The sequence below is a fragment of the Leucopleurus acutus genome (genome assembly GCF_964270905.1).
Source record: "Leucopleurus acutus genome assembly, chromosome: 5".
Lineage (NCBI taxonomy): Eukaryota > Metazoa > Chordata > Mammalia > Artiodactyla > Delphinidae > Leucopleurus > Leucopleurus acutus.
The window spans coordinates 29,319,101-29,336,710 of NC_139147.1; the positions used below are offsets into that span (position 1 = coordinate 29,319,101).

The 17,610-nt window shown below is 38.1% G+C and overlaps 1 protein-coding gene across 1 annotated transcript in view; it reads right to left on the bottom strand.

Moving 5' to 3' along the window:
• Positions 1-17,610, bottom strand: part of LOC309962411 (multidrug resistance-associated protein 1-like) — a gene marked incomplete at its 5' end in the record, with an annotated part of 84,247 nt that overhangs the window by 10,346 nt on the left and 56,291 nt on the right. The window contains 3 exons of the mRNA XM_082840253.1: positions 932-1,131; positions 4,375-4,530; positions 12,167-12,321. Of these exons, the coding sequence (XP_082696379.1) occupies positions 932-1,131; positions 4,375-4,530; positions 12,167-12,321 (511 nt within the window). The remainder of the gene's footprint in view (positions 1-931; positions 1,132-4,374; positions 4,531-12,166; positions 12,322-17,610) is intronic.

The window sequence follows — 17,610 nt, forward strand, 5'->3', positions numbered from 1 at the left end:
AAAGTTTTGGTGCACTTAGTATGAACTCTCCTCTGAAAACTGAAGAAGTAAACATCAATAGCTGCATTCTCTTTTTTCACACTTACTTAGAACTCAGTCAAACAGGATTTTTGCAGTGATGATAGAGTAAAGGATTTCTCTGCATAAAAATACACTTTACTTTTGCAGAACTTTGCTTTAAAACTTAATCAGAATTAAAAATCAAAACAAAAGAACATCAGCTGAAATGATGCATTTATCTTAAAATCCCATTGGAAAATCACTTACCTTTCTGATTACATACACGTTTTTTATATGGTAAAATTAGTCACTAAAAGTTAACATGTGCCCAACTATTTAATGTTTTTTTTTGTCCTCTATGTGAAATGTATAGCTTCAAATTCAAAATATTATAGATTATTGTTTGCAAAGAAAATCCATTCTACAAATATAAAATACAACAAAGAGTCACATCTTTACTCATTCTAATAGCATCCTGTATAACCTTCAAAAAACGTGGGACCTTATTTTCACGTAAAGTAGCATGTACTATTCATATGGACATAAATAGACACACTTTAACTTAAGTGTATATTAAATACTAGAAATATTTAAGGCTTTAATATTTTTGATGAAATATCATTAAAAACACTTTCTGGGGCTTCCCTGGTGGCGCAGTGGTTGAGAGTCCGCCTGCAGATGCAGGGGACATGGGTTCGTGCCCCGGTCCGGGAAGATCCCACATGCCGCGGAGCAGCTGGGCCCGTGAGCCATGGCCGCTGAGCCTGCGCGTCCGGAGCCTGTGCTCCGCAACGGGAGAGGTCACAACAGTGAGAGGCCCGCGTACCGCAAAAAAACACCAAAAAACAAAAAATACTTTTTGTTTAGAAGTTAGTGAACAAAATATCCAAGAAGAGACTAATCCTGAACTGGGTATGTGAATATGACTTACCTGTTCGAAATCACATTGTTGTAGAAACAGACCAAATTCTCATTCACCACGTCTTTGTTTTGCTGGATGAACCTCTGTTCATGTCCAAATGCCCTGATAGTGGACACCCCAAGGAGAGTCTCGCTAAAGTGGGAAAGGACAGGAGAGCGAGATGCTCCTGCCAGCCGCCGAATCTGCCGAGAGCTTGCCACGTAGTATCTCTAACAGGAAAACAGAAAGAGGCGGTTGGGAAGATGTAGGCAAAATTGCTTCAATAGTTTGAACATGGCAAGATACTTGTGTAGTGGATACTTGTGTAACTAAAGAGCAGCCCCCAAAAGTTAAGTTCAAGTTCTAACCTCCAGTACCTGTGAATGTGACCTTATTTGGAAATAGGATCTTTGCAGATGTCATTAAGGTTCTTGAGATGAGATCATCCTGGATTTCGAGTGGGCCCTAAATACAGTCTGAGTGTCATTATAAAAAGTAGAAAAGGAGAAGACACAGACACAGGGAGAAAGCCATGTGAAGACGAGACTGGAGTGATGGACCTAGGAGTCAAGGAAAATGCCAGGGGTCTCTGACAGCCACCAGAAGCTAGGAGAGAAGCATGCAACAGAAGCTCCCTCAGAGCCTCCAGAAGAAGCCAACCCTGCCTACTCCTGGAGTTTGGACTTATGGCCTCCAGAACTGTGAGAGAATAAAATTTCTGCTGTTTTAAGCCACGAAGTTTGTTACAGGAGCCCCAGGAAACGAATGCACCTTTGTAACAGTAAAAAGCCCAAATTCTGGATAGCACAACTAGAACTTAATTGGGCAAAATTTCACTTTGATAATGCTCTCAAACACCCATTATTGAGTACCTCCTGTGGAAAAAGCTCTATGTTACATGTTGGAAGTGTGGCCAGGTGGTTAACCCATTAAATGAAGGAAGCCAACCAAATGTACAAACAATAATATTTTTGTACCTAAATATAGTTATGGAAAAAATTTTCTTTATTTTTTTCTGCCAAAAAAAACCAATGTGGCCACAATTATAATTGACTACTTCCCCTCTGACTTGGGCTGAGGACAGCTGGGATGGGTGGATCCTTCATCAGCCCCACGTAATTGCTACAAACTGGAAATGAAAATAAAGAGTTTGCTACATCTTGCATTTTTTTTTCATGAAAATCTTCAAATCTGGAATTTTATGTAAAATTCCTAATTTTAAAAATGTCTTCATTTTGGTAAAAACATTAAGCAAGCTACGCTAAAACATACCTGACGCTACATGTGGCCTGTCAGCTTACAGTTTACAAGCTCTGCTCTATGCTAAGTGCTCTAGAGAATACAAACGATTACGGCATTCTGAGCCTGCAAGAGGACTTAAGAGATTGTCTCAAAGGTAGTTTCATAAAAGTTCAATGAATTATAGAAGCCCTGGGGGTCCTTCCATGAAACTGACCAGAGCATTGAGCTTAAGAACATTTGATTTAGATCAGTGCTTCTCATACTTTAGTAAAAATTACCAGAAGGATTTTAAAAACACAGACTTCTGTGAGAAATTCTTTATTTCCCTCTGATCTATTAGGGTATGATTAGCAAATAAAAATTGTGTATATTTTGGCTGTAAAATGTGATTTTTTAAAAAAGAGATTCTGATTCTATAGGCCCATGGGTCCAGGGACCACACTTTGAGTAGTACTGACCTAAAGCAAAGCTCTTATTTTACAGGGAAAAGAAATGAAGCCTGGAAAAGAAAGTGATATACCAAGAACAGGAGTCAGGAAAGTAATCTGAGGTTCCTGAATCTTCATTCAGGGCTCACCCTATAAAGTTCCGCCTAACAAGACATGGTTTCTAGACTCTTTTCCACTCCCAGACACCCTGTTATAGTGCACCAACCACAAGACTATCACTTGTGATATGTTTTGTTGTTTTTGTTTTTTTAAGCAGACACAATTGATTCTCAACACCATTCCTCAATTTCTTGACTGTTTTTTTTTTTTTTCTAACTATAAGACATAGTGTCTGCCCCAGAGGACTTACAGTCACATTGAGGAGACAATTTTTGGTCTAGTAAATAAATAAATGAATAAATAAATAAATAAATAAATAAATAAAATGACAACAAGAACAAAAAAAAAACCAGCCTATAATACTAGCAGCATAATAAATCCATAATACCTACATGAGTCATATCTCTTTGACCTACTTTGGTAGAGAATGCTTCTCACAGAAAGTAGAATACAACCTAGGCATGAAGGGTAAGTAAGATCCAGATAGGCAGAGAGAAGAGGGACAACATAGGAAGTAGGAGGAATAATGATAGTACAGGTGCAGAAATGAGCAAATGATTAACATCCTGGTTGGACAAATTAAATTCCAATATGAATTTGAAAACTTAGGTTGAAAAAACATTAAACTACAAGAACTGCATCCTTTTGTATAAAGAGCCTCAAAAAACTTTTATATTTAATTTAAATATGTGTTAAGAAATTTTGTTTTTACACTACAGCCTCACAGTGACATAATTTTGGAATTCAAACTGGTTGACCACATTTTTTTTTTTTTTTTTTATGGTACGCGGGCCTCTCACTGTTGTGGCCTCTCCCGTTGTGAAGCACAGGCTCCGGACGCACAGGCTCAGTGGCCATGGCTCATGGGTCCAGCTGCTCTGCGGCATGTGGGATCTTCCCGGACCGGGGCACGAACCCATGCCCCCTGCATCGGCAGGCAGACTCTCAACCACTGCGCCACCAGGGAAGCCCCCGGTTGACCACATTTTAATTGGAATATAAGGATATATACATATCATGAGAGATCTGTTGTAGTTCTTCCAGCAATAGTTTGTTGATAGCAGGGATAACAGGGCAAAAGGCAATATGTGCTTCTCTCTTGGATCTTCAGGCAAATTAACTTTCTGCTAAAATGTAAACAACACCTAGGTTTTATGGTGGCCATGAAAATGCACAACTCAGTTCTCCTGTTGCAGGGCCCATAGCTGACTGACAGCCCAGCCGCTGCCCCTCCAAATCCACTACTATAGTAGAATGAAGGCCATTTTTCCCACAGATGACTCCCAGGCAAAGACTGAGCAGGGCAGGGGTGCTAAAACAAGCCCATTCAGGGGTCACATGGGAGCATCCACTGGGTGGTGTTGGTTGTGGACTTCCCATTCATTCAACCAAACCTCTTATGGAACCGTTCTGCAGTCCAAGACTCTTCCTACCCAATCCTCTTCCTTCTCCCTCGAAGGGAGCAGACCTGCCTCACTGTCGAAGGGCTCACCCAGCCTTCTCTTGCTCCCTCTCCTTTATCTTTTATAGGCATTTCCCCCAGCAATTCTCTAGTACATCTAATCCTTTCTTGATGTCTGCTCCTTAGAGACCCTTAACTAACAGGCAGTCTAAGTGGGTCTGAAACTATATTTGACTGTGAACTTATAAGTTATTAATACACATAAAAATCCGTGTACTTACTTGTATAGTGAAATAGAGGAAAACCAAAGGAATAATCCCCAGAATGAAGAGTGGTAAAGCTCCCACAATGACCAAAACTGTTCCAATAACATCCAGTGTACAATTCAGCCAGGTCCGTAAGTAGTAATGGAAACGCATATCAATTATAAACATGTCCTGAAAAATTTGATATCGAGTCACTTTATTTTTAACTTTTCATTGGTTTAAAATGAGGGGAAGAAGACATATATCATTCATTGTAAAAATAAAAACATTTACCCAGAGGCACGTTCCCGCTCGTGTGCTGCCCGGTGCGCCTCTCTGACACGGCTCAGCCACTGCCTTCAGTAGCTCTTTATGCCCATTATATAAGCCGTGTGGATGAAAAGCTTTTGGTGCTCCAGCCAGGAGGCAGGGCTCTGCCTCTGAGGTAGGAGAGCCAACTTCAGGACACTGATCAACAAGAGACCTCCCAGCTCCACATAATATCAAACGGCGAAAATCTCCCAGAGACCTCCATCTTAACACCAGCACCCAGCTTCACTCAACGACCAGCAAGCCACAGTGCTGGAAAACCTATGCCAAACAACTAGCAAAACAGGAACACAATCTCACCCATTAGCAGAGAGGCTGCCTAAAATCATAATAAGGCCACAGACACCCCCAAACACACCACCAGACGTGAACCTGCCCACTAGAGAGACAAGATCCAGCCTCATCCACCACAACACAGGCACTAGTCCCCTCCACTAGGAAGCCTACACAACCCACTGAACCAACCTTAGACACTGGAGACAGACATCAAAAACAGGAGGAACTACGAACCTGCAGCCTGCAAAAAGGAGACCCCAAACACAGTAAGATAAGCAAAATGAGAAGACAGAAAAACACACAGCAGATAAAGGAGCAAGATAAAAATGCACCAGACCTAACAAATGAAGAGGAAATAGGCAGTCTACCTGAAAGAGAATTCAGAATAATGATAGTAAGGTTGATTCGAAATCTTGGAGATAGAATGGACAATAGATTGGACAAAATGCAAGAATCAGTTAACAAGGACCTAGAAGAACTAAAGATGAAACAAGCAACGATGAACAACACAATAAATGAAATTAAAAGTACTCTAGATGGGATCAATAGCAGAATAACTGAGGCAGAAGAACGGATAAGTGACCTGGAAGATAAAATAGTGGAAATAACTACTGCAGAGCAGAATAAAGAAAAAAGAATGACAAGAACTGAGGACAGTCTCAGAGACCTCTGGGACAACATTAAACGCACCAACATTCGAATTATAGGGGTTCCAGAAGAAGAAGAGAAAAAGAAAGGGACTGAGAAAATATTTGAAGAGATTATAGTTGAAAACTTCCCTAACATGAGAAAGGAAATAGTTAATCAAGTCCAGGAAGCACAGAGAGTCCCATACAAGATAAATACAAGGAGAAATATGCCAAGACACATATTAATCAAACTGTCAAAAATTAAATACAAAGAAAGCATATTAAAAGCAGCAAGGGAAAAACAACAAATAACACATAAGGGAATCCCCATAAGGTTAACAGCTGATCTCTCAGCAGAAACCCTACAAGCCAGAAGGGAGTGGCAGGACATACTGAAAGTGATGAAGGAGAAAAACATGCAGCCAAGACTACTCTACCCAGCAAGGATCTCATTCAGATTTGATGGAGAAATTAAAACCTTTACAGACCAGCAAAAGCTGAGAGAGTTCAGCACCACCAAACCAGCTTTACAACAAATGCTAAAGGATCTTTTCTAGGCAAGAAACACAAGAGAAGGAAAAGACCTATAATAACGAACCCAAAACAATTTAGAAAATGGGAATAGGAACATACATATCAATAATTACCTTAAATGTAAATGGACTAAATGCTCCCACCAAAAGACACAGATTAGCTGAATGGATACAAAAACAAGACCCTTATATATGCTGTCTACAAGAGACCCACTTCAGACCTAGAGACACATACAGACTGAAAGTAAGGGGATGGAAAAAGATATTCCATGCAAATGGAAGCCAAAAGAAAGCTGGAGTAGCAATTCTCATATCAGACAAAATAGACTTTAAAATAAGGACTATTAAAAGAGACAAAGAAGGACACTACATAATGATCAAGGGATCGATCCAAGAAGAAGATATAACAATTGTAAATATTTATGCACCCAACATAGGAGCACCTCAATACATAAGGCAAATACTAACAGCCATAAAGGGGAAATCGACAGTAACACATTCATAGTAGGGGACTTAAACACCCCACTTTCACCCATGGACAGATCATCCAAAATGAAAATAAATAAGGAAACACAAGCTTTAAATGATACATTAAACAAGATGGACTTAATTGATATTTATAGGACACTCCATCCAAAAACAACAGAATACACATTTTTCTCAAGTGCTCATGGAACATTCTCCAGGATAGATCATATCTTAGGTCACAAATCAAGCCTTGGTAAATTTAAGAAAATTGAAATTGTATCAAGTATCTTTTCTGACCACAACGCCATGAGACTAGATATCAATTACAGGAAAAGATCTGTAAAAAATACAAACACATGGAGGCTAAACAATACACTACTTAATAATGAAGATATCACTGAAGAAATCAAAGAGGAAATCAAAAAATACCTAGAAACAAATGACAATGGAGACACAACGACCCAAAACCTGTGGGATGCAGCAAAAGCAGTTCTAAGGGGGAAGTTTATAGCAATACAAGCCCACCTTAAGAAGCAGGAAACATCTCGAATAAACAACCTAACCTTGCACCTCAAGCAATTAGAGAAAGAAGAACAAAAAACCCCCAAAGCTAGCAGAAGGAAAGAAATCATAAAAATCAGATCAGAAATAAATGAAAAAGAAATGAAGGAAACAATAGCAAAGATCAATAAAACTAAAAGCTGGTTCTTTGAGAAGATAAACAAAATAGATAAACCACTAGCCAGACTCATCAAGAAAAAAAGGGAGAAGACTCAAATCAATAGAATTAGAAATGAAAAAGGAGAGGTAACAACTGACACTGCAGAGATAAAAGAGATCATGAGAGATTACTACAAGCAACTCTATGCCAATAAAATGGACAATCTGGAAATAATGGACAAATTCTTAGAAATGCACAACCTGCCAAGACTGAATCAGGAAGAAATAGAAAACATGAACAGACCAATCACAAGCACTGAAATTGAAACTGTGATTAAAAACCTTCCAACAAAGAAAAGCCCAGGACCAGATGGCTTTACAGGCGAATTCTATCAAACATTTAGAGAAGAGCTAACACCTATCCTTCTCAAACTCTTCCAAAATATAGCAGAGGGAGGACCACTCCCAAACTCCTTCTACGAGGCCACCATCACCTTGATACCAAAACCAGACAAGGATGTCACAAAGAAAGAAAACTACAGGCCAATATCACTGATGAACATAGATGCAAAAATCCTCAACAAAATACTAGCAAACAGAATCCAACAGCACATTAAAAGGATCATACACCATGATCAAGTGGGGTTTATTCCAGGAATGCAAGGATTCTTCAATATACGCAAATCTATCAATGTGATAAACCATATTAACAAATTGAAGGAGAAAAACCATATGATCATCTCAATAGATGCAGAGAAAGCTTTTGACAAAATTCAACACCCATTTATGATAAAAACCCTGCAGAAAGTAGGCATAGAGGGAACTTTCCTCAACATAATAAAGGCCATATATGACAAGCCCACAGCAAACATCATCCTCAATGGTGAAAAACTGAAAGCATTTCCACTAAGATCAGGAACAAGACAAGGTTGCCCACTCTCACCACTATTATTCAACATTGTTTTGGAAGTTTTAGCCACAGCAATCAGAGAAGAAAAGGAAATAAAAGGAATCCAAATCGGAAAAGAAGAAGTAAAGCTGTCACTGTTTGCAGATGACATGATCCTATACATAGAGAATCCTAAAGATGCTACCAGAAAACTACTAGAGCTAATCAATGAATTTGGTAAAGTGGCAGGATACAAAATTAATGCACAGAAATCTCTGGCATTCCTATATACTAATGATGAAAAATCTGAAAGTGAAATCAAGAAAACACTCCCATTTACCATTGCAACAAAAAGAATAAAATATCTAGGAATAAACCTACCTAAGGAGACAAAAGACCTGTATGCAGAAAATTATAAGACACTGATGAAAGAAATTAAAGATGATACAAATAGATGGAGAGATATACCATGTTCTTGGATTGGAAGAATCAACATTGTGAAAATGACTCTACTACCCAAAGCAATCTATAGATTCAATGCAATCCCTATCAAACTACCACTGGCATTTTTCACAGAACTAGAACAAAAAATTTCACAATTTGTATGGAAACACAAAAGACCCCGAATAGCCAAAGCAATCTTGAGAACGAAAGAAGGAACTGGAGGAATCAGGCTCCCTGACTTCAGACTATACTACAAAGCTACAGTTATCAAGACAGTATGGTACTGGCACAAAAACAGAAAGATAGATCAATGGAACAGGATAGAAAGCCCAGAGATAAACCCATGCACATATGGACACCTTATCTTTGATAAAGGTGGCAGTAATGTACAATGGAGAAAGGACAGCCTCTTCAATAAGTGGTGCTGGGAAAACTGGACAGGTACATGTAAAAGTATGAGATTAGATCACTCCCTAACACCATACACAAAAATAAGCTCAAAATGGATTAAAGACCTAAATATAAGGCCAGAAACTATCAAACTCTTAGAGGAAAACATAGGCAGAACACTCTATGACATAAATCACAGCAAGATCCTTTCTGACCCACCTCCTAGAGTAATGGAAATAAAAACAAAAATAAACAAATGGGACCTAATGAAACTTCAAAGCTTTTGCACAGCAAAGGAAACCATAAACAGGACCAAAAGACAACCCTCAGAATGGGAGAAAATATTTGCAAATGAAGCAACCGACAAAGGATTAATCTCCAAAATTTACAAGCAGCTCATGCAGCTCAATAACAAGAAAACAAACAACCCAATCCAAAAATGGGCAGAAGACCTAAATAGACATTTCTCCAAAGAAGATATACAGACTGCCAACAAACACATGAAAGAATGCTCAACATCATTAATCATTAGAGAAATGAAAATCAAAACTACAATGAGGTATTACCTCACACCAGTCAGAATGGCCATCATCAAAAAATCTAGAAACAATAAATGCTGGAGAGGGTGTGGAGAAAAGGGAACCCTCTTGCACTGCTGGTGGGAATGTGAATTGGTTCAGCCACTATGGAGAACAGTATGGAGGTTCCTTAAAAAACTACAAATAGAACTACCATATGACCCAGCAATCCCACTACTGGGCATATACCCTGAGAAAACCAAAATTCAAAAAGAGTCATGTACCAAAATGTTCATTGCAGCTCTATTTACAATAGCCCGGAGATGGAAACAACCTAAGTGCCCGTCATTGGATGAATGGATAAAGAAGATGTGGCACATATATACAATGGAATATTACTCAGCCATAAAAAGAAACGAAATTGAGCTATTTGTAATGAGGTGGATAGACCTAGAGTCTGTCATACAGAGTGAAGTAAGTCAGAAAGAAAAAGACAAATACCGTATGCTAACACATATATATGGAATTTAAGAAAAAAAAATGTCATGAAGAACCTAGGGGTAAAGCAGGAATAAAGACGCAGACCTCCTAGAGAACGGACTTGAGGTTATGGGGAGGGGGAAGGGTGAGCTGTGACAGGGCGAGAGAGAGTCACGGGCATATACACACTAACAAACGTAGTAAGGTAGATAGCTAGTGGGAAGCAGCCGCATGGCACAGGGATATTGGCTTGGTGCTTTGTGACAGCCTGGAGGGGTGGGATAGGGAGGGTGGGAGGGAGGGAGACGCAACAGGGAAGACATATGGGAACATATGTTTATGTATGACTGATTCATTTTGTTATAAAGCAGAAACTAACACACCATTGTAAAGCAATTATACCCCAATAAAGATGTTTAAAAAAAAAAAAAAAAAACAAAAACATTTACCCAGATGTGACAATCTGATTATTAAATATCTAACTATTCAATATATGATCTCTGCCCTCCCCAGTCCACCCCCATGTATTTTTCAGCTGTAACAATTAAGAGGGTGTTCTAGTACCAATATGTCTATGATCAAGCAATTTGTACTTCCCAATGACAACTACATGGCACTTAATTTATATGACTGAAATCAGACTCTGTTAAAAAAAAAAAAGAGTCCAAACCCCGGTAGTTGGGTATTCAGGGGCATTGGTCTACCATTATTCACTCCCTAAAAACTGTAAAACACTCCTGGGCCATTCTTATCCACTGAGAACATGTCCAGTGACCTTCTTGGATAGCTGGATCCTGCCAATATCAGAAGAAACAGGAAAACAAAATAATCTTCACTTACAAAATTAAAAACCGAAAGATAGAGGTGGACAATGGGACTGAGAAATGGACATGGGAAGGTCATGCATCAGTTCACATGTAACTTAAAGCTATGTTTGTGGTATAAGGTACGACCTTAGAGATCCCAGGGAATAGGAAGGCACTCAACCTTGAAGGGATGGAGTATTCAGTTTAGGACAACATGATAAAGAATGGAGATAGAATTTTATTTCTTCTCAGCCTTGCTTTGGGACTTCCCTGATTATCTCACATACCAAATAGTGTAAGAGCATCATATTCATAAGTAACTTCCTGCCTGTCTTTAAAATACACCTTCTCATATTCTCATCTGTTCAAGACCCAATCATTTGTCATGTTACTGTATAATAATGTGAGTTGTTTAGGAGGGTCATAGAGATATGTCCACTGGGAGACAAAGAACACTGGTGATCAAGTTCTTCTTTAAACTTTCAAAGAACAGTGTGACACTGGTATGATTAAGCAAGATTTAATACTCCATCAAAAATTGATTATGCTAGGTATTCTCATTTATATTTTGATGTTTTATCCTCATTTTTCCCCATACCACACCAAATGTTTTTCATATACACAAAAATATATTGCCATATTTTAAGACCATGGCTATGCACTAATACAGAAGCCACATGGTTGCTGCAAACTGAGATCTAACAGAAGTCTATTACACAAACCAGATTTTGAAGACTTTGTAGGAGAAAAATAAAATATTCAATCAATAATTTTACATTGATTATACTTTAAAGTAATGTTTCAGATATTTTCTGTTAAAATATATTATTATAAATAATTACTTCAACTGTTTCTTTTTATTTTTATATTGTGGCTACTAGAAAATTTTAAATTACCTCTGTGGCTTGCATTACATTTGATTGGACAGTACAATTACAAGTACTTAGTAGTAAACACAATGGGCAAAACCCTATAGGTTAGCAGAGACACTCTGGGAACCTCTACCCATCCCCCATTTGCCATTAATGAGTTGATAGTTCTTTTAAAGGCAGAATGCTTAAAATCTGGGTATGTCGATACAGACTTACCTTTCTCCCCCTCCTCAGCCTGAACCACTGAGTCTCAAACCAAATGTGTATAAGAATTGGAGTTGTAGACACCAGAGCACATGCACTTCTTGGATTCTTTCAGCTATTTTTAAGGGTTATTTTAAGTATGTGTGTAAGATGTGACTCTGCTATACATCAATTATAAATGTCCCAATAATTAGAAATAAAATAACAATGAAATCTACCCTAAACGTAATCCCATCTTTTTAGAATGATATTTTTTACAAATGAGATAATAAGGTACTAAATGTGGATCATTTATACGTATGCTATTTAATAAGGTATGGCTTACTTACCTTGGTGAACCGATTGACGATCGGGCCTATGGGATTGGTTTCAAAGAACTGGAGTGGGAGATGCAGCACATTATCCAACAGTTGAGCATGCAAAGCTCGAGAGGCAGCCAAGGACCCTCTGGTGAGTACATAAGCTCCCGAGCAAACAAAGAGACCTAAACACAAATTGTTATCAATGACACGTTAACAGCTTAAATTCGGAATTTTAACTCTCAAAAGATTGCTTGTAATAGCATTTATTTTTAATGGAAAACTCAAATATCAAACTTAAAAGTGTATCACTGTGGACCAAACTAAGTATAAATGCATATGGTGCATGGAAAATAAATACGGACACTCTGGTGCGCTATAAGAGCAGGGCTCTCCTTATTTATGAGCATAGGTTCTAGAGAAATGCTCTAAAGATAAGAGATCAACCGGGTTGACAGAATTTTGGCAACCTATTAACTTTATGATGTCCTGAAAGACAATGTGGTAGTGACTGATGTTGCTAGACAAATAATTTCAGTTCTCCTAGCTTCTAGGTCCATGGTAGAATTGCACTTTCTGACCTCCTTGTGATTGATGGGATCAAATGAATAGTTCTGAACAGTAAGTTGAGATATTTCACATGACACTTCCAGGTGTCAGACTTGCTAAAGCTCCTATTCCCTTTGCACAGTGCCTGCCAACATTTAAAATAGTGGTTGGATTGCTTCTTCATCTTGGGCCCTAGAATCAGAAGAGTCCCTTTCCTGACCTACAGTGGACAAGTGGTATGAGTCATGAATAAACTATTTTTGGTCTGTCAAGCTATTACAGTTTGGTTGGTGAGAAGGTTCTTGAAAAAACTAAAAAGTTAGAAAATATAAATAATAAATATGTAGCTTCAGTGGAACAGGTTAAAACACAGTTAACAGCATCTATTGACTATTGGTAGCTGTGTTTGACAAAAATATAACAAGAAAGAGACAAGCTCAGAAAAGAACTATCCAGGTGTGTAAGAAGAAATGAAAGGACAAAGAATCCCCAAACTAGGGAACTTGTAGGGGTGGAGGAAGAAATGCTTGGTTACAATGATTGGTTCAAGGGTGGATATGTGACTCAAATTGTTTCAAGGAGAGTAATTTCATGGATTTCTATGGAAAGAGGTTCTTTGAAAGAGAACATTTTCATCACCATGTGAAGCCTGAGAATGGCTCAGGAAAAGAGGAAAACGAGCAGAACTGAGAAAGCATGGTAGACACTTCGTTTGAGCCCCTGGATCAAGTGTGTTTAAAAACTTGTGCCTAGACTTTTCCATTTGAGGCATCAATAAATTTCCATGTTATTTAAGCCATTTGCTCTTGAGTCTTCTGGGATACATAATTGCACCGCTGATCTCTACTATACAAAATTGTTAGTAAAAGTGTGTTGCCAACAGGATTCTTGTTCCAACCTCAAATTCTTTTAGCTAGTTCCTTTATATTTTAAATAACATCACACACTGCTCTTTAATAATTTCTTACTCTTAAATACTTTCTATTATTTTCCTACCTCACTCCCCATACTTGCTTCTAGTCCTTCCAAAAATAGGTTGTTGCCCTTTTGTTCTCAAATATTCAGTGTTTACATTACTACTAAACATAATATTCATGAAATTCACTAAATGTATAATGCTTGTACCACTATTTTTCTATGCAACAAGCACTAATCTATTCCCAAACAATTCAATAGTCAGCAAATCTCTTTGGAATATGTTTAAACTCAGCAGAGAGTCTATTATTTCTTTCATCCTATTTCACCCCCTCATCCTGCAACATAAACTACTCTCTTGGAACCCTCTGTATTTCTGCTCTAAACTGGAAATTTTTGTGGGAACAGGCTTTAGTATTCTTCGGTTACAGAAAATGTTGTTAAATATTATGCATTTGATAATTTCCATCTGCATTTACTCTGTCTTATTGTATGGATGTTGAACATCTTAGATTATTCCTCTGATTTTTCCTTATTTATCATTTGCCATCTATGTTTTTGATGTTGTACATCTGGGACAATTTCTACCGATTTATCTTCTCACACTTGTACCATCTTTTTAAGTTCTTTAAATTTTTTAAGAACTTTCTTGTTCTTAGATTGAACTTATTTAAGCACATTCTGCTCTTGCTTTGCCTCTGCGTTTGAATATCTGAAGATACTAATTTTAAGCTTCTCTTACATATCAAATATGACTATTTTACTTCTGGGCTCCACTGCTCTATTTGTTGGCTCATATCTATACTGCTCACTTGATTAAAATGCATGACCATCCATCATTACCAGTTAAAACATGCAAGATAAAGACATGGTGATAAAAAACAAAAACAAAAACAAAACAAAACAAAAAAAACATTGTGAATTAAGAGGTACCTGGTGTGGCTTTCTTCTGCCTGTGTGCACATTAATTTTCCCCAAACTCCTCTGAATGGAAATTCCACTTAAGTGGATGTGACACTGGAAGTCCCATATGGTGATCTAGACATAGGCTGGAACTTCTCCAAAAGCCACATAAGGAGGCTTTCTTCTATGTAGGTCACACACACTAGTAACCCTAATTTCCTTTTTAAACATCAGCTTCCTAGTTTTCACTGTACTACTGCTGTGCCAGTTGGTAACAGGAGAACAATGTTCTAGTGAATCACTTTGATTATTTCGACGCTACTCAATCCTACTCTCTGTACCTGAGTTCCTCCACAGCTAGACTGAACCGCTCCCTATTCTTTGACAGTTTCATCTAGTATCTGTTCCTGGTTACAGGTTCTTCTACCCTTGATTATCAGTATAATCGCTTATGTAGACATTTATCACTCTGAAATCCCCTGAACCCTTTACTTTTATATTTATCCACTGTCATTTCAGTGGAATTTTGTGAGGTAAGTAAAGTAAATGATCCAGTCACTCATCTTAGACTGGTGTGTACCCCTTAAACATTGCACTTTGAAAATAAGGTGCCTATATTTTACACATTGGGTTGGAAAAGGAAGTTCCTAACAAGGGGGCATAAAACACAATAGATTAAGGATGTTCAGAGTGCCCTCGAGATTCTAAAGGAAATAGCTGGGAACCAGGAATAAAATGTTCAGGGCTATTTCTTTTTCAGAAGATAAGGTAAGATCTTTATTATTGTTATAAAATATAGATGTAATGTTTTCTGCTTCAGTACTCCAGTTTTCTTTGAATGTTAGCCTTCTATATTATTCATAGCCTCTGGCATTAACATGTGAAAGTGCTATTTATGTTTTAAAGCTCAAAAACTAATGTGAGCTTTGATGATATCAGTGAATACAGCCTGCTCTTGATTGAACCAGGTTCCATAGGACACAGCTGCAGACTACTAAAAAAATCAGAAATTATATATTTTCATTTCTTAAGAAATAATTTATAATTGTATTTAATAATAAGTCAAAAGTTTAAATGTTTTTAAATGTAAAAAAACAAAAATCCAATCAGGAAAAAATCTTTTTGATTAAACTCTGCATAATCTGTTACCTTTACTACAAAATACTTTCTATACCTACTGATAGTTAATTAAAAGTAAGACTTTACACAAGTAAAATTTTGAACACTAAACTTTCATACCTTGTCTAGTATAGGAAAAACAGTATTTGCTCACTTAAAATATTCTCCGAAGGATATTGAGTCTCCCTTTAAACTGTAACATGAGCTCACTGGATTGGTAAGAGTTTAACCCTCCTATATATGTGTGACAGACATAGATATAGAGATGTATATGTGACATTTCTTTTGCTGCTCAGCATTCTAGATGTCTATACCTACTTTTTCCTCAAGTTGCAAACCACAAGCCAAAAAACTTGATTCACTGACTCAAAACCAAACACATTCTAAGTCCTGGTATCTCATTTTAGTTGTTAACGTAACAACTCTTTCCTCAATGAATGTTGTTAACAGAATGACAAAAACATAAATTTGTCTCACAATATTTGCTTACTTTCTGATGGAGATACTTAAAAGAAGTACTATGGTCACACAATAAAAATAAGATAGGAGAGCAGAAAACAGAAGCAAGGCCCTAAATCACAAATTTTTAAATGTTATCTTCATTTTCTGTTACCAAAAGCATGCATCTCTGTTTTCCTTTATGCATATCCCTGGACAGCAAGACTTCCACGTAGATGGCTTTGTTATTTCTTATTTGAATTTATCACTCTCCTTCACTTTGTCTTCTTTTCTTCTTATAAACACATCAAAAATTGTCTATTTAAAAAATCTTCCCTTGGGTTTCCCTGGTGGTGCAGTGGTTAAAAATCTGCCTGCCAACGCAGGGGACATGGATTCGAGCCCTGGTCCGGGAGGATCCCACGTGCCGCGGAGCGGCTGAGCCCGTGTGCCACAACTACTGAGCCTGCGCTCTAGAGCCACGACTGCTGAGCCCACGAGCCACAGCTACTGAAGCCCTCATGCCTAAAGGCCGTGCCCCACGATAAGAGAAGCCACCGCAATGAGAAGCCCGCGCACCGCAACAAAGAGTAGCCCCTGCTCGCCGCAACTAGAGAAAGCCTGTGCGCAGCAATGAAGACCCAATGCAGCCAAAAGTTAATTAATTAATTAAAAATATCTTCCCTTTAATTGCTCTACACTTTTGAGTACTATACTCCTGAGTGTCTTTCTTCTTACTCTTTCAAATCACCTAACTTCTTTGAAGGACAATGTGTATCTATTCTGCTACTGGGGAGAAAAAAAACAGCAGAAAAATATGTATCCACACTTCCCATTAAACGTGCTCCAAATTGAATTAATTTCTCTGCTCTACCAACTGACTTCCCTCGTCCTTGGTTTCTTTATTTTTGTCTTCATTGTTCTCTCAATTACCCAAACTTCAAAATCGTGAGTGATGTTCTCTTCCTACCCACAAATCAGCAATTCTTACATATGTTTTCACTGCAGTGTCTTTCCTATCCATCCCTTTTCTCCAGTCCCACTGCAGCTCTCTGACCCTTCCTCCATTCATACTTTATTCAAATCTTATTTCATTCCTTACCCATTGGTTCGCACTAGTCTAGATGCTTTGGGTGACAAGAAGATGCATCAGATAAGAGATTTTTTTGTACTAGATTATCTCCCATCTAGACTCCTGAAGATCATTGATTATTTTTTCCCTACCAAACTCAACTTCTCCCTGGTCTCTGACTTTAGTCCCACCAATAAAAATCCATCCTTTTTCATCACTGAAAATTTATTCTTATTCTGAAAAATGACTCCAAATTCTGTCACTTCTTTTTCCCCCAATTCTCAAAGTTTTCTACTTGCCTTTCTAACTATCATCTCCAAACTACCTTTCCACCTCTAGTTCCCCTACTGCCCTATCAATAACCTAAAGACTGGGGGCTTCCCTGGTGGCACAGTGGTTGAGAGTCCGCCTGCCGATGCAGGGAACATGGGTTCGTGCCCCGGTCCGGGAAGATCCCACATGCCGCGGAGCGGCTGGG